This window comes from Micrasema longulum, unplaced genomic scaffold, assembly GCF_059751315.1.
Source record: "Micrasema longulum isolate JH-2025_06_02 unplaced genomic scaffold, ASM5975131v1 h1tg000421l, whole genome shotgun sequence".
In the NCBI taxonomy this organism is placed as follows: Eukaryota; Metazoa; Arthropoda; class Insecta; order Trichoptera; family Brachycentridae; genus Micrasema; species Micrasema longulum.
Genome location: NW_028277621.1, coordinates 32,185 through 57,881, shown reverse-complemented (window position 1 = coordinate 57,881; position 25,697 = coordinate 32,185). Strand labels below are relative to the sequence as shown.

Below are 25,697 nucleotides of genomic sequence, written 5' to 3'. Positions count from 1 at the left end.
ATCACATTTTTCATTGAAACAAAATTTAGGGGTTTTTAATTTGTGGCCCATTTGAATTTAAGCAGCGATGTGTCGCTTGTTGTTTACCCTGTCCGGTATCCAGTGAAATGTGTGTTGCTCACCCTGTCTGATAAGTGGAATCTGTCGCTTGATGCCCATCCCGTTTGCTATCTAGTAGGAAGAGATAAGATTTTTGTTGTGCACCCTGTCTGGTATCTAGTGGAATGTGTGTCACTTGTTGCCCGCCCTATCTGGCTAATGAAATGTGTTTCATGTTGCCCATCCCATCTGGTATCTAGAGGAATGTGACTTACTGCCCACCGTGTCTGGTAACTAATGAGATGTGTGTATTTTTGTCCATCCTGTCTGGTATCTAGTGGAATGTATGTCGCTTGTTGCCCACCTCATCTGGTATCTAAATGAATGTGTCGGTAGTCAGATGGCAGAAGGGATTATCTGTATTTTTTCTTGTTTTTTAGTTTTTAAAAGTTTTAATCAATATTTCAGTAAATACACATAGAATAAAAATAAAAAAAACTGCATTATTTAGAATGGTAATTCGTTATTGAAAAGCAACACTAAAATCTTTAAGTTTGGGGATTGAAGTCTTGAAATTGAGTCGTATTTCAGCTCTCCTGAACATTTTTTAAAATTACAGATGGTCCCTTCTGCCGTCTGACTACCGATGTATCGTTCAATATCGTCTTATCGATTGTTGCCCATCCTGTCTGCTATCTAATGAAGTGTGTTCCTCATTGCTCAACCCATCTAAATTCCTTCATTGTTCACCCTGTCCTGTTTCCAATGGATAACATTGTCTCTCGCTTCATTTAAATGTCTTGTGATTTTGTCAGGCCTCGAACCCGGGCCAGTTTGAATCAGACGTGGACCTCTGTTGGCAGCGAGGAGTGACTCCAGACAGCATATTCCACGCCGGCAGAGTCGGTGTCAACACCGACAGACCTGATGAAACATGCGTTATACACGGTAAATTATACTATTCAAAGATTAAGAAGTCGTGAGCCTAATAAATTTGGAATTAAAACACTACACGTATTTTTAAACCTCGTCAATAAAGTGTCACCTATTAATAATTGTGTTTCTTTTCCAGGGAATCTTAAGATAACGGGCCACATTGTGCAGCCCAGTGATGCCAGGGCCAAGCAGAACATTCAGGAATGCGACACAGCGCAGCAACTGAGAAATGTTCAAAACTTAAGAGTTGTCAGGTAAGTACTTCATATCTCTCTCGGAACAATGTCCCTTTTCTGCAAATATCTCTGCAGAAACCTCGGTAAACCTGCACATTGAATTCAGATTGTAAAATTAGGCCAGATAGGCTGGATACCGGAAATAATTACTGGACATCCATTTCATCTCTATGTACTATTCTCCTCAAACACTTACCACCATTTACATATTACAACAGAGATGAAGAACATTTAAGATAAGGTAATCCAGGATGTTCTTTAAACCCTGTCACATCCAAAACCACGATGATCAGTATGAGCAAGAAGACATATTAAAAATAAAATATATAAAAAAACAAATGGTTGCTTACTTCTGTAGGAGAGAAGCGAGGGGGGCGTGACCACGCGGTCAGTAGAGTATCAGACTCCCCCCTCCCCTTCTTCGTTTCTCCCCAGCAGAAGTAAGCAACGATTAGCTTTTTTTGATATTTATTTATTTTTAAATTTATTTTAATGTGCCAATGTCTTCTTCCTCATACTGATCATTGTGGTTTCGGATGTGACAGGGTTTAATGAACACCCTGTATAGAAGTCTAGGCATCTACAGGGCTAATGACCTGTCATTGGCTGGTTTAAGTGGCAACTTTACACACTGTGTAACATTCACCTATTTGCCTACGTTTAAACATCCATGTTTCTTCAATTCTTCCATTTGTTGATTTTAGTGTAGTTACAGAGCTGAAACCTTTATTGTTGTGAAGAGATTCATCTGACTGAATTATTTCACATACTAGGCAACGCTCGAAAACAATTTTCCAATTTTTAAACTTCTTCTTGGACCAGTTGGTTTTATTACAATATTTGAGTTTGTCCAAATGTTCGTAGACAAAAGACTGGATTTCACCCCCTCGGGAGTCATTAAGATTAACAAATTACAACAGGGATGGAAAATACCTTAAAGAAGGGAATATTGAAGTCTAGGCATTTACAGGGCTTATGACCTGTCATTGGCTGGTTTAAGTGGCCACTTTACACACTATATATATATATGTAAATATAGTTGGATAATTTATATGGCACCATTTTTGTGAAAATCACCTCAAGGGCGCTGAACAATTGATAAATATCCCAGTACGTCTTGCAGCTACAGAGCGCATGGACGGTTGGGATTCTAGTTCCTCGTTTTCAATTAAGATCAATCAAAAATTATAACAGATAGGAGCTAGATTACAGGACGTCTTGCAGCTACAGAGCGCATAGACAGTTAGAAATTTAGCTCCATTTACACATTTTAAAAATTGACAAATAAATTTAGTGTATTAATGATACTTAAAAAAAAAGATAATATGAATAATAAAAAGGAGTAAGATTACAACACGTCTTGCAGCTACTAAGCGCATAGACGATTGGAATTCTAGACCCCATTTACAAAATTTAGGTATTTTAAAGTTGATATATGAAAGCTAGATAACCAATCATCGTGCAGCTACAAAGCGCATGGACGAGTGGAATTCTAACAAAGTTGAAATGATATCAATAAATTTACAAAAAATAGAGCATTCTAGTAAGTTTGTCAAGTGTTCATGCCAAGAAGTAAGCAATAAATAAACTAGACTTCTATATTACCTTATCTTAAATGTTCTTCATCTCTGTTGTAATATGTTAATGTTAACAGCTCCCCAGGGAGTTGAATCCAGTCCTTGCCTACAAAAATTTGGACAAACTCAAAATATTCTTGACTCACCACCATGTTTTGAGTTAGAGTAAGGTGCCGGGATTCGCAACCGTAGCAACGAACCCGCCGATGTTTCAATGTCAGAATGCGTCTTGCTGCTCCAGGTACAGCTACAACCCCCAGTTCGCCGTGCACTCGGGGCTGGGCAGCGAAGAGCAGGTCCACAGCGACACGGGGGTGATCGCCCAGGAGGTGCGCCAAGTCATACCGGAGGCCGTGCGGGAGGCGGGAGACGTCCTTCTACCGAATGGGGAGACGATACATAAACTCCTCGTCGTCAACAAGGTAATCAACTCATTCACATTTTTATAAAAAAAAATATTTCTGTTTGAGCTGAGCATTCCTTCTTTTTCCCAACACTTCTTAGATACAGAAAGCAGGGGCGACCCGTGTATAGAAGAGATTATGCGCAGCTTACCATTATTTATTTATTTTTATTTTCTTTTATTCAGGAAACATACAGTACAGTTACAAAGTTTAATATTTTACACAATTAGACTTAATTCTAATGGACCAGTGAAGTTTCCATATTAAAAAGCAATTATATGTAAGGTTAATTATGAAAGTATAAAAAAGAGAAGGAAAAAGAAAACATAAATGAAAGTTGTTTAAAAATTAAAAGTTAAGTGAAAAAAAGATATTTTAAGGTTTGTAGTTTGTAGTGAGTATTTACAAATGGAAATAATATTAAAAATGAAGAAAATTTGTAAGAGTAATTAAAAATTAAGAATGGAAATAAAGAATGAAAAGCATGCTCAGATGTAAAAATAAAATAAAATAGCAATAACATTTTTTTTAAAAAAGGAAAAACATAAACACATATTTATTTTAAGGGATTCAAAGAAACGATGAGAAGAATCTTTAAGTGAAATATAAGACAGTAAATTTAGGTCAATTTAAAAAACATCTTCAAAATTAATGCCACATTATAGTAAGAGCAGCAATATATTGATTTTATTAACATATATAATATAAGTAATTAAAAGTACTTTAAAAGTATAAAAACATGCCAGTGGCAGCAGAGAAAAAAGAAAAAATAAAGAAGGAATAACAAGTATAGCAAGTAATCTTTAAAATTTGAAAAAGCAATATAAGGAGAAGATTTTAAACCAAGAGAAGTCGATAAAATTTCATTAAAGCGATTTTAGTAGTAATACAAAATTTCAAATGAGAAATTTGATTTATAATAATAATATTAATGTATGTAATTGAGTGATATAAGAGAAAAAGGGACCAACGGGAGTTTTATTGAAAAGTTTGATATAGACCGAAAGTACCGCTGTGCCAAATCCATCAATTCTATAATTTCTTGTTTAAAAATAATTTCTGTAAACGCGTCTATATTTAAAAAAAAATACCGTTCGACTTATTAGTCACCAACAAGGACCCGAATTGCGCCTTTCGCAAGGGTCGTTGGATGTAATAAAAGTCTGTCCGCTCGGGCAATCGGGAGCCTATTGTTCTTGCCGAGAAGGTACCCCCAAGAACCGGCCACATGTCAATACTTGTGAAGCTCAGGACACTTTTAAAAACGCGAATAATAATAGTTTAAAATAATATTTATATTTTGAAATCCAAATCACTTTATTTCCATGAATAACATATTTATATTTTACATGAAAATTATAACGGCGACCATCACGCCGTTTCCCCATAAAAGTAGGTAGAGAGGATGGAACGCCACGTCACTCTATCTCAGCATATAGACTTCGCTTCTTCTACCTTCATACCTATTCTCGTGCACGCTCGCCGATTATTCCGATTCTTATCATAAGTTAATTATAGTACTAGGTTAATTTAATATTTAAGTTTAGTAGAATAAGTTTTAAGAACACCATTTGGCGGGAAAGACGGAATTCGGCGGGAAAAGAAGACCGCCCTGACCGAAGCGTGCGCCCGCCAATCAGAGCGACGAGACCAACCGGGAAGGGGGGACGTCGAAAAGATGATAAAAACCGTGACGCCCGCTTCCCGGACTCTCTTTCACTTAAACTCTCTTCCACTTAAACTCTCTTTCTACGGGAACTCTCTTCTACGAACTCTCTCTCTTCTGCGGACCCGCGAGCCGAACTCTTCATCTTCGGACTCTCTTCTCCTGCGTCTGTTGATCTCAAGGGTCACGGGCGGGTGCCTTGCCATCCCCGTGGCCCAGTCAGCAGCCCAGTCAGCAACCCAGTCAGCAGCCCAGTCAGCAGCCACTAGAGAAGCCACCACGCTGGCTAACCAGCCCTGACGTCGCAGCCCCGACGCTGCCGCCTACGACGTACCCCACGCGCTCACGTCGCCGCACCACGGTGACGCAGCCCACGCGCCAACGCGCCCACGCGCCCACGCGCCCACGCCGCTGCGCTCATGACGAGCCGCCCACGTCGTGCGTCCCTCTACGCACCCGACGTCACTTCTCATGCCCCGCCATGGGACAGGAAGCCACGCCGCCGCTCATGACGAGCCGTCCTCGCGGCATACCTCACCGCAGCTGGACGCCGCCGTCCCAGCTACCCCTGTCGCCGCAGTCAGATGCTGCCCTCCCCCTACGATGCACCACGCCGCCGCCCCCATCGCGTCCTGTGCCCACGCCGCACGCCAAGGACCCACGCCGCCTTCGCGTCACCACGCCGCGCGCCGCATCAGGGCGTCAGGTTATTTTTAAGTTTATGGTTTAAGTAGGTTAAGTCTAATTCTAAGCTAGGTTAGATATTGTTTATAATTTAATTTAAATACATTTAATTTCCACAATTTATCTTTATTCTTTTCTTACCCTCCACATTGACATAATTAAACTGAATGCAACTTTAATCTAATTGTTATTCTTTACGGATAACTGGCGCCCGACTAAACCAAACGTCTCTCACTCTCTTAATAATTTTTTTTTCAACTATCATTTTAATTTAATTTTCTATATTATTAATTTTTAATTACCTTTTTCGAGGTTGTCAAGTTTTTATTCACTATTTTTAAATAATTGTAATCCTGTATGATAGATATCTATATGGTTAAAAAAGCTGTTAAAAGTGGAACACGATCTGTGTAAAAACGAATTCTGGCAATAGTTCGTATTGACACTAGGTATTCTAAAGGTTGGGTGATTTCGTAGGGCACGTGATGGACAGTTAATTTGAATTTTATTTAGGAGCTGGGACGAATCAGCTAGACTGTTAATAATTTTATAGAGGAATGGTATAATTATAATAATTTGATTTAATAGCATAATTATACATTTTTACAATTTAAAAAAATTTCACTTGTTATATTTTTACTAAAACTAAAATCCCACCAAGCCACTTTTTGTAGCTTGTTGGTGAAGATTATATTTATACTGACTTAATAATATTATTTACATTTATAAAAACAATGAATAAAATATAAAAATTAACAGCCGGAAAGATCAGAATAAACATGTTTATGCAAATAATAATATATAAATTTATTTTTTAAATACAAGAAAATATATGAAAAAATAAAATATTTACACCTAAGCTACTATTCATATATAAACTCTTGATCGAGTAGCCACTCTCTTATTTTGCTCTTGTTACAATGTGAGTTAAATTTAAGTTCTTTTGGTAATAAATTAAAAATTCTAGGTACTAAATATTTGAGAGTTCTATTTCCATATTTATTACATACTTTTGGTACTACCAAGCCATCATTAGACGTGAAGCGTGTATTATGGTTATGTTTGAGAGGAAACTTGAATGTATTACTATGAAATTGTTCCAAAATGATGCAAAGCCACAGTAGTCCTCGAACAGGCAGAGTTTTGATTGTTTTGTACAGGAGATCATTATTACTTCTTTGTTCGTAAATCTCTGCAGGTACAATTCGCTTTACTATAGAATACCGTAGACCCTGGATCATTTGAGGTCTATTAATGTTCTCCTTTTTTCAAGGTTAATCAGTTTGTGAAAATATATCTGACTAACCATAATAATGTTTTATTGTAACTTTATTTACAGAAAAACAAATAAATAATTACCATTTATTTTTAATCATTTCCATCGTTCGTATTTTTATCCTTATATAAATACAAATTTTTGATTGATTTGGTGTTTATTTTGTAGAACTCCATATTTAAACTTATAATTAGAAATCAAACACTGATTTGAGTCTACTGAACACTTTATTTTATTTTTACAAAAAATATAAACATATAAAAATAAAAACTTCGTGACAATTGTTTCAATTTTTCGGATATTATGTATACTTATGTGTTTTTTTTTTATATATACCTAATTTTACCTAATTATTTGAATTATTTCTATATGTATGAATTAAGATATTCCATTTTGTAATGTACATATATATGAATAAATAAAATTGAAATTGAAATCCTCGAGGAACCGCTGGTTAAATCTGAGGATGTTAAAGAGCTCGCTTCCTACTTAATAACCTGATACTTTACGGATTTGGGCTTGGAGGGGCAGATTTAGCTAAATATAAACTCTCGCCTTCCACATAGTAGCCAGGCTATTTATAGACCTGGGCTTGGAAGGCGAGAACTATTCACGGGGACCCGTCACAATAAATCTTCACAAGTCGCAGTGACGTCAGGACCGGCACTGACCCCCACCTCTAAGAATGATGCTACCAGAAAGATGGGAGAAAGTAGTCTCCAGCAAGCGATGGACAATACTTTCAACGACATGTTCTTTACTAATTTTTTCAAATATAGTATCTATTTTCACAGCAAGAAAGTTAAAGTCCCCAATGAATAATTGTTTTTTTTCGTTTTCAGGATAGAATATTCATGGAAAATCTTGGGGCTGTGAAGGAGTTGTGCAAAGTGACGGGGCACCTTGAAAATAGGATCGACGAGCTCGAGAGAATAAACAGAAGACTTTGTAAGATCAGTTCCTTGCAGAGGAGAGACAGTACGGCTACAAGTAAGTCTAACTATGAAACGAGTACTCTTGCGGTGCCTTGTCAGCTCCCCCCGACGTTGGCGATCACTTTAGCGAAAGCATCTCGATGTTAGTTTGTTGTCAACGTTATTGCATTTCTTTTTTTTTTCAGTCGCCTCTCGCTTCTCTACGCTCACAAGCAACTCGGTAAAGTCGGTCCACAGCGACAGCAACTCGGGCCCGTTTTGCGACATCGCCAACATTCCCGTCCCGTACCAGAAGCAGCCGTGCTGCCCCAAGCACGGCAAGAGCCCCAAAACCAGATCCGGCGACAAGCACCCCCCCAAGTACCCCAACTTCTACCACGCCAACAAGATGAACGCCTGCGTCAAATACTACACGGCCAAACACCACAGCCTCACGAAAGAGATATACGACAACTCCAATCACCACAAGTCGCACTCGTGCAACGGGTCGCCTAAAAAGACGCAGAATCCGCACGCGAAAGCCGACTGCGCCGACGGGCGATTCTCCATGAAGTTCTCGCACAAATCCGACGACCTCCGTGCGAAGCCCGACTGCTCGGTCTCCATGCTGACGATCATGAAGGACATCGAAGCCAGCGGGAAGTGCTCGAGCGACTCCTTGGACAGCTGCGGCTGGATGATGGGGGACGCGTGCAGGAGCAAGTCTCAGTGCTGCAAGCGGAGAGGCAGTGACTACTCCACGAGAGAGTTTTGCTCCAACAAGTTCATACAGATCATTATTGTCATTCTTGTGATGATCATGGCGTTCTGGTGAGTTCAATTTATCATCAGAATTTCGTACTGCGCTCAGAGGGGCAATTACAAGGTGTTTATTCAATCTGCAGTTCCCTGGGCGGGCTCTAGTCGGGTCGGGAGATTATGAAGGGGAGGGGCTAAGAGGTTAAATATTACACGATTGCTTTATTTTCAAATCAAAAAGCTGGTGGTATTGAAAATAAATTTGATTATTATTTATTTATTTGAAATTTTCTGCAAAAAAAAAAAAATATACATACTTAATAACAGGGAATCTATATAAAACCAATTAATGTAAAATGAAAACGGAGTGTTCTCTGTTTATGATAGTCTCCATCTAACATGGCACAGCCTGTTCTAAGATGGAGATTTTCTATCTTTAGAGCGAAAGTAGTCGTAATAAAACAATAACATAAAAAAGAAAAACTAAAACTACTTGATTATAAATGTCTAGCTAATCAAATGTAAGAAATTAAAAATCATTATTATACAAATATAAAGTATATACGATATGGACGGGCTTGACATGTAGGCGGCCTCCGTGGTGTAGTGGTCAAGACGTTTGACTCACACTCGGAAGGTTCCGGGTTCGATTCCCGGTGAGAACACAAAAATCAAAATGAATTTTTCTCAAGCCTGGGTGTTCTGTGATGTAATTGGGCCTACTGGCCTGTAGTGGTGCAAAAAAAAAAAAAAAAATGAAAATGAAAAAAAAAAAAAAATGACATACCGATATTTAGGGGGAGTATTTTTCAGGTATTTTTATTGACAAATCCACTCCCCTACAATGACCTACCTCACCCCCCTTTAAATGGCCGCCATTTTTATTTTTACGTTACGATTACGCTAGTGCATGTACAAAAATATCTATAACTGAGTACGTAAATATCGCAGAACAATAAATTTGGTGTTATTCGCACGATAATATATTGTTCTAGCGCCTATTAAACAAACTTTATTGATACTAACTGTCAAACATACCTAAAAACATTCAAACACCGAAAAAGTATGCGAACAATTATTTTTTTTTGTGCATTTCCGCACATCATTCAAAAACTAGTCAGTTAACTGGTAATTTTTTTATGCTATTTCTACAGCTAGTTATGCTATCTACAAAATGACACTAAAATTGTTACCACAAATTTTTTACTTTAAGTACTAAATGTTATCTAATACAACTCTAACATGGGTCGAAATGCAGGTAATAAAATACAAATTGCTTTTATACTTTTAATACATCAAAATAACAAAATCAATTTGACCTCACTTAATTTATCCTAAAATTTAAGTAGTAGGCACCTCACAAACAATTGTCTTCCACCCAATATCTTTAACTCAGCGAATAGATCTTCCGTTGAATACCTCGAGGGTTTTTTGAGAATGACCTTCATATCCATTTTTGTGCTATTTTTACTGGTTCAAGGATTGAACGAGAGCAACCTCCCCAAGCTAAATTGCAATATGATAGTTTGCTTTGGCAAAAAGCAAAGTAAATTTGTCTCATAAGTTGAGCATTCAAAATATTTTTTAGGCTTTTATAAATGTAAAATATTGATCCGGGGAATATTATTTTTTAATGTGAAACGAAAATATTTATCTCCCTATTATATCTTGACTTGCAATTTTGAGACGTCTGAATAAGTAATAAAATTCTGTGTTTTGATATTCGGTTATGCGTCTACTTTCAGTTTGACCGCAATCTCCACTCTCTACTTCATGGAGCACAGCAACCGAGTCGCGTCCATGGGAAAAACAGACCAAAACAGCATAATCAACGCCAACCAACGCCAAAATCGAATTTACGCCGGGAAGAGTCAAGATCATCCCCCCCTGCGGCAAGAGTTCCCCAACAAACACGCCCCTATGAAAACCAAACCGCCCGACTGGGCCGGCGACCCCCACAGCCACAACGTCGACCACGGGGGAAACAGCGACCGGGGGCCTAACGCCGACCACGGCAACGGGGTAGAACAGAACACCTTTGCGGAGCGATCCAACGGAGTGAACAAGGACTCGGCGGTCAACTACGAGGGCGTCGAAGGATTTGATTTAAGAAAAGGACAACTGATCACAACAGAAATGTCTAACTTCATTGATAATTTAAAATCTTCCATCATCAGCCAAATCCAGGTAATTTGTTTTTTTTTTTTATACATTAAACGCCCATAGGGCTTTTATAATACAAATTTGCTTATACAGGGTGTTCATTAAACCCTGCCACATCCGCAACCACGATGATCAGTATGAGCAAGAAGTCATATTGGCACATTAAAATAATTTTTTAAAACGAACAAAACTTTAAAAAATAAAATATCAAAAAAAGCAATTGGTTGTTTACTTCTGCAGGGGTGAAACGAGGAGGGGGAAGGGGGGCGTCTGATACTGCGCGGCGCTTCCCTATCTTTTCCTCTGCAGAAGTAAGCAACCATTTGTTTTCTTAAACATTTTATTTTTTAAAAAAATCTTTGTTCTAAATATTTTTTTAAATATGCTAATATGTCTTCTTGCCCATGCTGATCATCGTGGTTTCGGATATGACAGGGTTTAAAGAACATGTTCAAAAAGATACAATAGAAGTTATTTGAAAGTACGGAATTTCCTTTTTACAAAGTGTAATTTAATATCTAAATGAATAAAACCGAAAATAAAGATATAAAAAATGTATATATACAAATATAGAATGGTTATTTCATCAATGTAATAATTATGTAGCAAAAGAGTGACTAATTTGAACATTGTTTTTAATGACTTATATTGTACTTGACATAATTTTATTAGTCCACTCCTGTCTAGTTTCGAATGTATCCATCTCACATAACCATCCGTTCAAGACAAAAAAACTTGATTTATTGATTTCATTGGCAGCATACTGATAAAAATAAAATAGGAAAGAGTTTATTACTTAAGTAAACCTTAAGAATGAAGCTTGTTTAGCTTTGAAACCGGTCAGTGCAAAAAAGTAAAAAATAAGTGGTTAAAAACAAATTTATTCTACTTATTTTTTAATTTCTCTACCGACCGGTTTCAAAGCTATACAAGCTTCTTTATCAAGGTATACTTGACTATTGAATTCTGTTCTATTTTATTTTATCAATGTTTACTAAATGCTGCATGTGGATTTAATATATCAAGTATTTTTGTCTTGTAAGGATGGGAAGTGTAATGTGAGCTGGATATGATCTTTAAAACTAGACTGGACAGAAGTAGACAGTTAAGTATACCTGGATAAAGAAGCTTGTATAGCTTTGGAACGGGTCGGTAGAAAAAATAAAAAATAAAAAATACGACTTAACACTAAGTTGTTTTTAGTGTTAAAAATATTTTCGTTTTTATGATTTATCAACATTTTCAATTTCGGGTTCATTTGCAAGGAGTTGTAAATAACTCACTATTAGAAAATAAGGATCAAGTTGTGGTAGAGTGAGATTCGAATCTCAAACCTTTGATCCGTGAATCCATGAAACTAGCTACGGGGCCACCCTTGACCTATTTCGTAGTGGATAAAAAAATTTAGTTCCTTATTTTTCAATGTAGTCCTGCCGGACAGCGTCGATAACGATTATCTCAGCCTTAAATAACGTGAATGTTGCTCAGTGCAAAACATGTTCTCTGTCTCGATTGTGATCTCAACTTTTAATTTTAGCACATGAAGCCTTCAAAATTACCATACACTGTAAAAAGTTCCTGGTCCAACAAAGATGTTCCTACAACTGGAGCGACAGAATGGAAAGGTAAATATTAGGTGTTTACATAATATAAATTGTGTCTGTTTTTTAGCAAACTATGCAAGAGGTCACAGGTTCGATTCCCGACATGGTTGAAATGAAATGTTTATTTAAAAAGGTGCTTCCACAAGCGTAAGACTCAATCTTCATGTAACAAAAATGATCAAGATACGCTGCGATTAGTGAACCAACTGTCCAGTAAAAAAAATATATTTTGCTGCCTGGTAGTTTTTAATTTTTAATTCCCCCAAAAACCACAAGGCCACGCCCCTAATACGTCACGATTTATGTTAATTTTCTACTTTGTTCCTAACCGTTCAAATTTTCATAGAACTTCGCGGTTTTCTAGTGACATACATATACAGGGTGTTCTTTAAACCCTGTCACATCCGAAACCATGATGATCAGTATGAGCAAGAAGACATATTGGCACATTAAAATAAATTTTTAGAATGACTTAAATCTTAAAAATAAAAGCTAAATGAAAAACAAATGGTTGCTCACTCCTGTAGGGGAGAAACGAGGAGGGGGAGCCTGATACACTATCAACCGCACGGCCGCGCCCCACTCGCTTGCAGAAGTAAGCAACCATTTGTTTTTTTAAATATTTTATTTTGAAAAAATTTCTTCGTTCTAAATATTTTTTTTAATATGCTAATATGTCTTCTTGCCCATACTGATCATCGTGGTTTCGGATGTGACAGGGTTTAAAGAACACCCTGTATCTATAAAATACTGTCCAGTAAAAAAAAATATTTTGCTAATTATTAGTAGCATAAAAAATATTTTTAAATTTGTAATATTGAATTCGCGCAAAAACGGTCATTCCACTGGCCACGCTCCTAATATGTCACGATTCATGTTCGTTTGTTCCTGACCATTCAAATTTGTTTAGAACATCGTCACGAATCTTGATGTCACAAGTATCAATCCCAAACATGTCACGGTTTTCTAGTGACATATTATTTTGTATTTAAAAAAAAAGTTATACTTTTAAAAGTTATAAAGTTGTTGTATCACACAGAACTACAGAAAAAATTGCAGTTTATAGTATATTTAAATTACATTATATCATGTACCTACTATGTAGGTACAAATAAATAATATTTTTTTATAGCTTACCTGTAAATAAAATCACCGTTTGCCGCTGCTAGATTGTTGAAGTCGAGCGTACCCTGGGGAAACTCGGTCGGGTAGAGCTTAGGATAATACCCGAATGCAGTGCCATATGCACCTCTAGGTGTGGAAGAGGGAATAAATGACATCTACAAAATATGTTCCAATATGCTTGTCACCGAATGAGATTTTTTTTATCAAAAACTCTGCGAATATTATTTAAAATTTGTATATTTTTCTTCCTAGATAAACCCCGTTCGAAGCAGGAAAAATCAGAAAATAACAGCCGTGTGGAAGAGTTAATTCACGATTTGAATTCAAATTCAGAACACCTCAACTACAACTACAATTCCGTCGATCAAAATGGCGGCGTTTCTAAATTGGTCGATCCTATTGGCCGCCCTGCGAGTTGCCACTCCGAGAAACATACCCATTCCGAAGAGGGTGTTGCCACAGTCAACGCTGATTGTCAGGTAGGTACTCGAATAAAATGCGAAGAAAATATGAGCGCATATCAAAAATCCTCAAATTACTCAAATGTGGAAGTTTAAACATAGGCAGAATTATAATTATTACAGTGTGTAAAGTGGCCACTTAAACCAGCCAATGACAGGTCATCAACCTTGTAAATGCCCAGATTTTCATATTCCCTTCTCAAAAATGTTTTCAGTCTCTGTTGCAACGAATTTAGATCCAAAGAACTCCAACAACAACAATAAATCATCACGCCTCATCACTATATCTTTGCATACAGATTTCGCTTCCTCTACATTCATACATCTTCTCATGCACGCGCGCCGATTATTCCAACTTTTGACATGTCCATCTTCGAGTATTTGTTGGATTTGGTCATGCCATGTCTTTCTCGGTCTTCCTCTATTTCTGCATCCAAACAACATTCGCATTGTAAATATTCTTAGCCGTTCTTTCGCTGTCCATTCGCTCTGCATGTCCAAGCCAGAGCAGAGCTCCTTTCTTGATTTTGTCGATAATGCTTGTCATAGCCTTACAAAATGTGCGGATCTCAACATTTGTGCATCTATCGTACATAGTTTTACCACACATTCGCCTGAGAGATCGCATTTCAACAGCATTCAGCCTTCTTTCATCCCTGTTTTTCCAAGTCCATACTTCGCTCCTATACATCAGGGTCGGGACCAGGACTCCGTTTTGAACTGCTAATTTTGTCTCCCAACTCCCTAGGGAGGAAATCCAGCCTGTCTGCAAACATTTGGACATACTTAAAACATTGTTGGAAAGTAGTTAGTTTGTAACATTTGAGGTTTTTATAACACGGTCTTCCAATTTCAGAATACAAAATATTTTTTATATCCGCAGGAATTCTTTCCGATCTGAAAGAGTTGCGATAAATCTCCTTTCTCTTTCTTAATCTCTCCTCTTTACTTCTCCCTCGTAAACATTAATTTATATACACACATTTCTTGTTCTACTTTTGTTTCTATTTTTTTATTTTATCGAAAATTTGGCTGTTTCTACTGCTGTGATTCGGCACGTGAACAATGAAAGATCCAAGTTTTCATTTATGTTTTTTTTTTCATGCCTACATTTTAAGGACACACATGTGTGGACTCAAACAAAGGAAAAGGTAAATTTTAAAAATCTTATTTATAATAGGTGCGAAGATTTTCACGGTCACTGTTATCGATATGTTCTTTTTTGGGTGATACCGTGTCTGTTGGATTTATTCCGATATTTCAGCTACCATTGCAGGAGCCATCTTCAAGGAAAACTGAGTGTTTTATAGAAGAAAAAAAAGTATGTATTTAAGTACTAGTAATTTGTACCGTATCGCAGTCGGCAGTAGGCACATTTCTATTATTTTTTGTAGTATTTAGTACTGGGAACCATGTTTAGTTTAATTTAAGCCCGTCGTCTTTGTTTATGTTATTTGGGTGTCTGTGTATTTCAATTGCCTCTTTTATTATTCGCGCACTGTAATTACTGGGTTTGTGCAAAATTTTCGGTTCAAAGGCGAAAAAATGTCCGGTGTCTATAAAGTGTTCCGCTATTGCAGATTTGTCAGGGTGCCCAAGTTTACACGCTCTTTTGTGTTCGTCAATCCTTTTCTTTGCTGTGCGCCCTGTTTGTCCTACGTACACTTTATCACATCCTTGGCAACTTGGTTTATAAACAGCTTCCGTTTCCAGGGGATTCTCGTATTATTCTTTTGAGTTTAATGATCGGTGCTTTATTTTTCCCACAGTCCCAAACGTTATGTTTGTTTATAATGTTCGTGAGTATAAAGTAAGGTGAAAATCCTGAAAAAGGAAATCGAGTGGAGAGGTACCCCTCGATGCGTTCTCCCCGTTTGATGCGTTCGTCTCACGCTTGAGGTCCCTGATTCGATTCCCAGAAAAGTAAATTTCTTACGTCCATGTGCCCTGTAGCTGCAAGACGTCTTAAAATGTAGGGCCTGTATGTCACTAAAATTTTACATAATTGGAAACAAGGAACTCATTCCCAATCGCCTATGCGCCAAGGCGTGTTGGGTTGTTTACTGTACAACAATTGAGCTGATTTTTAACAAAAATGATCTAGAATAATAATTAACATTAATAATATATCTGTTTTTGCAGATTTTCTGCTGTTCTACCGATCCTTCATCTTCAGAAGTGGTGAATGAGGAGTCGATAGTCTCCGAAGTAGGCGTTCCAAAACAGAAGCCATCAGAAAACATCACCGCTTCTTTTCCAATCATCATAAAATCGAAACCCGACGACCCGCTAAAAATTCCCCTCCATCTGGACACGGAGCTTCCCAAAAACGTCAAGAACCCAAAAAATCATTACATGTCTCCCCCATTGGACCAGGCTGAAAAGGTAGACGAAACCAACAACGATTCGAAGGAAATAAACAACGTTTTGCCTAGTGGCAGCACCGACGAGAAGCCCGCCAAAACTAGCATCAAAATGGCCGCCACGCAGACAGCTGGCCGCCACATTTCTCCCGTCAACTTGACAGCTGTCAAACTCACTCTTCACAACCACACAGACCCCCGGGACTCGAACAAGGATTTGAATAAAAAGATCGCCGATTCAGAATTGGAACGCAACATGTTGCCAAAGTTTAATTTGACATTTTTGAACGAGAACGGGGCTAAGAAATTCGCTCAAAATGTGTCTAAAGTTGGTACAAATGTTGAATTTTCTTCCAAGAAGCAGGGCAGTCGGCATTTGGAAGTCGATCTGCGGGAAAATAGGACTGTCGAAGATGGCCGAAGAGTAAGAAGACAAATTTCTACTTCTTTAGCTGAATTGGATGAAAAAGCAGACTTGCCAGAAAGTGATCTTCTCCAGGGTATGTATCAAAATATGCCTAATAATACACGTAGACCTAAATAATCAACCCAATAATAACTTGTGTAGATTTGCAAACAAGCGGTGTTGTATGGTATCACACTAAAGTACTGTAAGAAGAAAATCAACCTTAGAAAACTGGACTCCATCCAAAGATAAATAGCTATCAGATCATACAGGGGATACAGAATAATCTCCCTGGTATCAGCTCAGGAATTTTAGGAAGCTCTTGATTGGCCCGCTACGAGTATAGAGTATTCGTAAATGTTCTTTATTTTATTTAATTTTTAATTTATTTTGAATCCTGAAATAGTGCACACAAACATATTTTTATGTGTTTTAATGTACATATATTTCATTAATAAGTTAATTAACACATATTTCTTATCCTTCTACAGTAAAACCTCATTTTTACGTTCCTCAATTTTACGTTTTCCCGCTTTTTACACAGAAATGTTCAGGACCCATTTTTCTTCATACATTCTCATACAAATATCCCCCCCAATCACCCTGGTTTACGCTTAAAAATTTTCGGAATTCATTTGATGCGTCAAAAAGCCAAAATTATGTCGTAATAATGATGCCGCGGCCCGCGCGCCACCGCGTGTGCCACGCGAATGAAGAATAAAAACAGTTAAACAACTAATGAAGGATAAATGATTGTTTTAACCTAAATTCAAAGCAGGTGCAGTGTAATTGACCTTTTTGTTTAAGTGTCTTCCTTTAGGGTTAGTTTTAAAACTCGGAGCGGGGACTTCGCCCACACTACGCCGCAAAAGCAAACGCTCGCCACTGTAGCCGTGCACTTACAAGAACATTAATTTCGGTGATGATGAAGTCTTTAAATGGTGTTAAAATGTATTATTAATTTATTTTTCAGAGAACTGTGACAGTGTGACCTTATACGTAAAAGGTGGTAGTTTCAATGTCAGCATCGGCTGTGATAAGTTCTGCTACAGCGACCTCCCGGCGCTAAATGTGACATACCACGTTCCTCTCTCCAAGTACATGCCTGACACATCTTTGGCCCTCACTTTTGCGTAAGTCGTTTTCTATTCCGATTCATGATCTATTTAAATAACGTTAAAACAATGAGAATTCAAATTATTCACAGCATTCAATAAAAAAATGTTTATGATTACTGAAATATCACGACTGGACAAGAATTAGAGATAATGTGACATCTAATACATACTTACTACTTACTGTCCAACGAGCGGGATGGAGCGGGACGGGCGCACGGCAAACCGTACACGCCATACGCGGTAGTCCATGACATGTCATCTCAATGCCTTAATGTACATTTCGATATTTTTTTTAAATAAAAAAATACCACAGAACAGGCCCAAAAAGTGACTTTTTAAACTGGGTCTGTAAGTCTCCACTTCGCCGCGTTATTTTTTCAACCATCGGGCTTTACGTGTTAAGGCGAACGGGAAAAACGAACGCAAAATTAGGAAATCATACGATTTTGCCATTTTAAAACGATTGTTTTTTTTTAATCGGGCAATAATAAAAAAACAAAAACACATAAATTACATGAAAACAATATGTTTTAAAGGTATTTCTGACCGGCCTTTTCGAAAGCAATTAGGGCTGTACTGAATATCAGTCTAAAAGTCAATAAGATATTGTTTTAAATTGAATATTACAATTCGAATTATCTTATTTTTTCAAAAAAAGACAATACAATTGTATAAATAAAGGCTTCAACTAAAGTATCACAATATATATATATTTTTTTAAAGTATTACCGAAGGCATAATTTTAAGTTTAAATAAAGGAAAATGTCACAAAAACGAAAATGATTTAAAATGCTTGTATTTTTTTTCAAAAACAAAAAATTAAAACTTAGCCGCCGCCACTTTTATGTTAAATGTATTATCTTCAAATAATTACATCATTCAATTCTTAGTCTTTATTGAGATACCAGATACCTAAGTTTAGTCTAAATTTGAAATGCCGTAATCTGCTGGTCTAAAAGTAATTATATTTTAGTTACATAAAACTTCGAAGTATATTTTTTAACAGAAATACCCGTAAAACATATTGTTTATATCTTATTTATGTTTTTTGTTTTTTTATTATTGCCGATTAAAAAAATATTCATTTTAAAATGGCAAAATCGTATGATTTCCTAATTTTGCGTTCGTTTTTCCCGACTACAGCCTTAAGCTCGAATATGGGATCCAAATCTGGGCAGCTATAGTGACTGTTGAGTATCTTGTACTCATCGGTCGTTGCACTATTTCAGATAAAATGATTTAGCAATTGTGTGTCATCGATCATGGACTATGAACCCCACACATGTATATCAGTATACTGACGAAGTAATGTGTGTTCACTAACAAATATTCAACATTTTCAGGTCCTCTCCCGCTAAGGAGTTTATCCACTGCAAGACGTTGAGCGCGGTTTATTCCAAAACAGAGGACTGCCATGTTGCGAATGGGAAAAGAGAAAAATTGGATGACGCCATTGCTCTCGTCCCGAGAAAATCGATCAGCAATGGTAACACAGCCCTGAACGACAATTTGGGGACCACTTTTGACTTGGACATATCAGGACTACTAAACAAAGTCTTAGTTTTCCGAGCGTCGCTTTCAAACATTCATCAGGTAAAAAGCACATGCATATTTATTTATATAACCCTCCCTTCCCAGTGATATGGAACTAGTACACATTGCGTCTAATAAATAATTTTAATATCCATAAATATAAAAAATTATGGGTTAAGATTTTCGGTACTCCTCTGTCATAAATAAATATTTTTTTTATGAAATAGAAAAAGCATTTTATCAAAAATCGCAGATAAATTACAAATACAATCAAGAGTTTACCAATGTATCGCAAGTTGCAGCATACGAAATATAATTGTGGGATCGTCTCACTCACTCTTTACGTCTCATTCTCGATGCTACAGTTATATTCGCTTCCGAGAGACAATTTCACGCATAGCCAGCACTACTGTCAGACGCTAGTAGCTCTCCGAGCTTCGTTAAGGGCGGTCCTCTTGCTCGTGCTGCGAGCATCAGCTTTTGGTTTTTTCATGTTTTTTGCAATTAGAATTAAATATTATCATTTTTGACTTCAACTATAAATAATTAAAGCAATAGAGAAAATTTTAGCCCCTTTGCAACAAAAAGTTGCCGATCCATGGTTTAAGACAGCCATATTTTTTCCAGTGTCCAAGCCTCGAGCCTAGGTGGTATTGGTTGAACGGTTTGAATTGGTTTACTTTTTCTTTTTTTAATTGTTCCCCGTGAAAAAAATTGTGAACTGTTCACAGGGAGTGGAATCCAGCCTCATCTTCAGACATTTAGACATATTCATAATATTGTCGCTTATTCCCAATTTGTGAGAAGACCCACCCTCAGCCTGTTTTTCCTCACTATGTCCTCCTTGTTGACGACTGTACATGACATGTTTCAATTTTTATTTTCAGAATGTCTGTGCATTGCAAAACAATAAACTCAGTGACTTTTTGGAGTACACGATCCACATATATAGACACTGCGATATATGAAAAACAAATTATTACATTTGTTGTTAATTAATTTCTACTATCTCTTAATATAAAAAGGAGCATAAAAAATGACAAAATACGAATTAGCATCAAGTGCTAATTACACTCACTTCATCCCAGCCAATTTTGCCTAGAATGTGCGAAAAAACTACAACATTCCCCGTAGTTTCATTAAAAATTACAGGAATCTACATTTTTATGAGAAGCTTACACCAATCATCCATAGATGGCATTGCTACGTCCTGTTTATCAATAAATTCAATGGATGATTTTTGACAAGCGACGCCGTACACTGTGCTCATTTATACGTAAATTATTTGACTTGTTTGTATAAAAGACGTACACGGTACGGCCTTACTTGCTTAGAGGTTCAAGCATCAACTTTGTCGTCACACATTTCCACTAATGTTAGTAAGTATTAGTATATAACACCTTACCAACTTTTTAATATCTACCGGTTTCAAGACGTACCTGTCGCATCAGGACTCTCACTACATAACATGTTTACCATATGATAAAAATGATCGGGAATTCCTAATTTGAAATGCCCGCGCTGCACCAATTTGGTATTCTTTTGTCCAATGTTTTATCCATTGTAAAAATCGCCACACAGCAATTTTTCGACTCACTCAAACAGACGCTGACAGAATACTGAGCATCCGATCGCCGTCAAACTTTGACAGATTGTCAAAAACAGTGCTGCCAACGCGACTACAAAAAAAATACCGATTGCTGCTTCGCAGGCATTTCAAATGAGAAATTCCCGTTTATTTTTGATCGTATCGTACATATGTACCGGAAGTACAAAAAAAACAAAAGTACATGACATATATATGTATTAGGTAAAGTGATATGTGTGCGGTACCTAATGCATCTATATAATGGCCCACAACACGTCACATGCTCTTTCTATGACCCCTCTAGCATTCTCGCTAATGTAGTGAGAGTCCAGAAGAAAACGTCAAGACGGAGAGTGTAATAATTAATATTATCATAATAGATGTAATATACGATTTGAATCTATGTATAAAAATCATATATTGTTTTTTGTTCATGATTTTCAAAATTAGTCACAAATTAGTGTAAAGACAATTTTTTAAATAATCAGCACTGAATCTTAGAAAAAATCAAATGTCGTCGCCTTAATTTGAATACGACGCGAATAATGTTTTTCTGTTTTGAGATTATGATTTAATATTTTTCTGTGTACAAAATAGTATCTATCACTTGAAAGGAGAAATTTTTGACAAAAAAATATTCCTCGCCTCCCGATTTTTTAATTTTGTTAACTCTTAAATTAACTGTTTTTTTTTTTTTTTACCAAGTAACAGTTTACTTTTTTGTGAAACAGTTTCAGCTGTTTTGGAAGGATAACTGTTTTAAAATAACAGTGCAATTTTTTTTACTACCTCTAATGAAGACATGTTTTAAATGATAAAAAAAGTGTTTTTTATGTGTTAAAATATTTCAAAAAAACAAAAAATAAACAGCAAATATTGAATCGGGTTGTGGTCTTGTAGCTAGTATCAAGGACTCACGGATCAAAAGTCCGTGGTTTGAATCCCACTCCACCCCAACTTGATTCCCATTTTCTAATAGTGAATTATTTACAACTCATTGAAAATATTGACATATTACAACAGAGATGAAGAATATTTAAGAGAAGGTAATATAGAAGTCTAGGCATCTACAGGGCTTATGACCTGTCAATGACTGGTTTAAGTGGCCACTTTACACACTGTGTAACATTCGCCATTCTGCCCATATTTGAACATCTATATTCCTTCAATTCTTTCACCTGTTGGATGTATGTAAAGTTAAAGAGCTGATACCTTTATTTATGTGGGTGAGATTCATCTAATTGAATTATTTCACCTACATACTAGGCAACGCCTGAAAATTTTATTTTTATAATTTCTGTACTTCTTCATGAACCGGGCGGATTTATCAACAATATTTTGAGTTTTTCCAAATTTTTGTAGACAAGGACTGGATTCAACTCCCTGGGGAGCTGTTTATTTTAACATATTACAACAGAGATGAAGAACATTTAATAGAGGGTAATATAGAAGTCTCAGCCATTGACAGGTCATAAGCCCTGTAGATGCCTAGACTTCTATATTCGTCATCGTAGTCATTCCCTTTCCGCATCTAATGGTGCATAGGGCACTGCATTGGTACACCAATCGCAGCGTATCTTGATCATTTTTGTTACATGAAGGTAAGGTGATCAGTCTTACGCTTCAGGTACCAGTCCAGGGACTATGAAATATTCTAGTGTAAAAACACCCATTAAATAATATTTCATATCAACCATATCGGGAATCGAACCCAAAACCTCTTGCATGGTAGGCGAATGCACTGACCATTACACCACGAGGCCGACTTCTATATTACCTTCTCTTAAATGCTCTTCATCTCCGTTGTAATATGCTAATACAAACAGCTCCCCGGGGAGTTGAATCCAGTCCTTGTCTACAAAAAAATATTGAAAATAGCCCTCAAAATAAAATATTTGAATAAATCGTAAAAACGCTTTTTTTTTTTTAAACTTTCATTATTTGAATTTTTACTTGAATATTACGATGTGAACTTTAATTTATTTGTAGATATAGTATGAAAACTTTTTTTTATAAAATTTTTTTGGAGTGTCCCTGGGAATCCAAAAAACAGCTGCCTTCAAAACAGGATATTTGGTTTAAAAAAAACCACAAAGTTTCATTCAAAATTATTTATGTATGACATTTTAATTGTCTCCTGTAAAGCTATCATTTAGTGACTCGGGTTGTATTAAAATTCTGGCGACGATATTTGAATTGATTGACAAATGAATTAAAATGTAATATTGTATAGAATCAGATGGATGCCTTATTGCGTGTAAAATGAATATATAATTAGGAAAATCTTTTATTAATATACAATGCCTCTGCTATTTTTAAGAATTGTAAGAAATAGAGAATTATTGGGCGAAAGTGGGACGGCCTGTTTTTGCGCGAGAGGTTGATGGGATTACTTGTTTAGAAGTAAAAGTTTTAAGGAAGCATTGGTTACATCCAATCTGTGGACGGGACCGCGCATGGTATAATGTACAAACGAATATCATTCAATTTTGCACAATTTAAGTATTTGAGAAAGGGAAAGGAGCACGTGAATGGACCTACAGTCCTGAAAATATAACTTGATTAGAATGACAGTTGTCGGCAAAAGTGACGACATAACTTTGTAGTGACGTCTAAGGAATGATTTATATTGACACACAAAAAATCATTCATATCTGGCATGTTCATTTATTTTTTTAATACAATGCTTGACATATAAATCAACATAATTATATAAAATTAGGTATAAATTTATTTCAACAGAGAGGGAAATCATTTTTGAGAAGGGAATATGGACGTCTAGGCATTTACGGGGCTTATGACCTGTCATTGGCTGGTTCAATTGGCCAATTTACACGCTGTGTAACATTCATTATTCTGCCCATGTTTTAACATCCACATTTCCTCAACTCTTCCATCTGTTGACTTTTGTGAAGTAAAAGAGCTGAAACCTTTATTACGTGGGTGAGATTCATCCGGTTGAACCAAACCACCTAATAGGCAACGCCTGAAAACAATTTTCCCATTTTTATACTTCTTCTTTTACCAGGTAGTAGTTCAACAATGTTTGAGTATGTCCAAATGCTTGTAGACTGTAAATGCCTAGACTTCCATATTCCCTTCTTAAAAATGTTTTCCCTCTCTGTTGAAATAAATTTAAATGTGAATAACTCCCTAGGGAGGAATTCCAGCCAGCCAGCAAGCATTTGGACATACTCAAACATTGTTGATATAAAATCAGCTTTAAAACTAAATAAACCTAATTATTAACGACCTTCTTTCAAGGTTATACCATTTTGCAGAAACGTTAGAGATGGGATAAATTGATCAATGTAAATTGATTGAATAAAATAATAATTAATTTGATGTTGTTCATGAAAAAAGTATAAATGTCTTATTTTTTGGTGAATAATTGTCTTAAACACACTATAATAGGCTTGTTTTTACGTTTTTATATCAATTTTTGGAAACAGAGTTTCATGTTTGCATGAAAAAACTGATATCAAATCAATTTGATCAGTGATCAGTAATTTCCCATCACTAGTGACATTAGTTTGACAGCTGTCATTTTAATCAAGCTATATTTTAAGGACTATACCTTTCATGCGATGTTCTTCAATATTAAATAGGTGCGAAGGTTTTCACGGTCACTGTTATCAATATTATGTATCTTTTTTGGGTGATACTGTGTATGTTGGATTTGATCCGACGTTTCGGCTACCATTGCAGGAGCCATCTACACAGTTTTCCCTGAAGATGGCTCCTGCAATGGTAGCCGAAACGTCGGATCAAATCCAACATACACGGTATCACCCAAAAAAGATACATAATATTGATTCTTCAATATTGGTTCACTGGATGATAAAAGTTCATTTAATTAATTTTGAAAACGTCTTTCACAATGACGCGTCACAATTTCAATAATTCTAAGCAGAAAATTTTCTTTCCAATGACGTAGAACATTTACCATTTTTTTTTACTTTTGGTGTAGATTTTTTTTTTATAAAAAAATGGACACAACTTATGTTAACACCTGTTACAATATGTTTTAACATACAATCACAGAAAAAACGAACAAAAATGTCGTCTTTAAATTCCTTCCTTCGATAGACAAAAACAAGCCCATTCCACTTGTTGCATTTTTGACTGTTTTTCTGTCATGACATTACGAACAAATTTTTATGAATTTTCATGTATTATATTTTTTCATCGGCATAAAGAAATACTCTTCATTTTTTATGTAATCTAAAATAGTTTTTAATCGACAATGTTTGAGTATGTCCAAATGCTTTCAGACTGGCCGGATTTTCTCCCTAAGGAGTTGTTCATATTTAAATTTATTTCAACAGAGAGGGAAAACGTTTTTGAGAAGGAAATATGGAAGTCTAGGCATTTACAGGGCTTATGACCTGTCATTGGCCACTTAAACCATCCGATTAGTTAATCAAATACGTTGTCCTTTTCGGTTGACTTCATCTTTTCTCAACAGATGTCACTGCCGTGACGAATTCGAACCGATGGCCATTACATACGGGATCCAATCAGAAGCCCTGTAAATGCCTAGACTTCCATACTCCCTTCTCAAAAACGTTTATCCTCTCTGTTAAAATAAATTTATATAGTTTTTAATCATTTATATTATTTTACATCGTCGTATCTATAATTTTTTGCCGACAAAATCGACCTTTACTATTTACTAAAATTGAGCACAAGTTTATTCTTACATTTAAAACTTATTATTTGCAATATGGAATGTGTTTGCAATATGAGTTGAGCGTACAAAATTCATTATCTACATTTAACGCATGATATGTAAAAGTCATTCTCTGCCTAAAGTGGCCGTACAATAAAATAAAATCACACAAA

The 25,697-nt window shown here is 36.3% G+C and overlaps 1 protein-coding gene across 2 annotated transcripts in view; it reads left to right on the top strand.

Moving 5' to 3' along the window:
- LOC148281672 (uncharacterized) overlaps positions 1 to 21,050 on the top strand; it is a 105,800-nt gene extending 84,750 nt beyond the window's left edge. For both annotated transcript variants that reach the window (XM_088226328.1, XM_088226327.1), the window contains exons 8-19: positions 855 to 987; positions 1,112 to 1,229; positions 3,030 to 3,210; positions 7,661 to 7,808; positions 7,939 to 8,563; positions 10,237 to 10,678; positions 12,192 to 12,279; positions 13,636 to 13,862; positions 15,987 to 16,707; positions 17,587 to 17,746; positions 19,075 to 19,324; positions 20,152 to 21,050. In XM_088226328.1, the coding sequence (XP_088082454.1) occupies positions 855 to 987; positions 1,112 to 1,229; positions 3,030 to 3,210; positions 7,661 to 7,808; positions 7,939 to 8,563; positions 10,237 to 10,678; positions 12,192 to 12,279; positions 13,636 to 13,862; positions 15,987 to 16,707; positions 17,587 to 17,746; positions 19,075 to 19,324; positions 20,152 to 20,232 (3,174 nt within the window). In that variant the 3' untranslated portion in view covers positions 20,233 to 21,050. The remainder of the gene's footprint in view (positions 1 to 854; positions 988 to 1,111; positions 1,230 to 3,029; positions 3,211 to 7,660; positions 7,809 to 7,938; positions 8,564 to 10,236; positions 10,679 to 12,191; positions 12,280 to 13,635; positions 13,863 to 15,986; positions 16,708 to 17,586; positions 17,747 to 19,074; positions 19,325 to 20,151) is intronic.
- Positions 21,051 to 25,697: the final 4,647 nt, after the last annotated feature.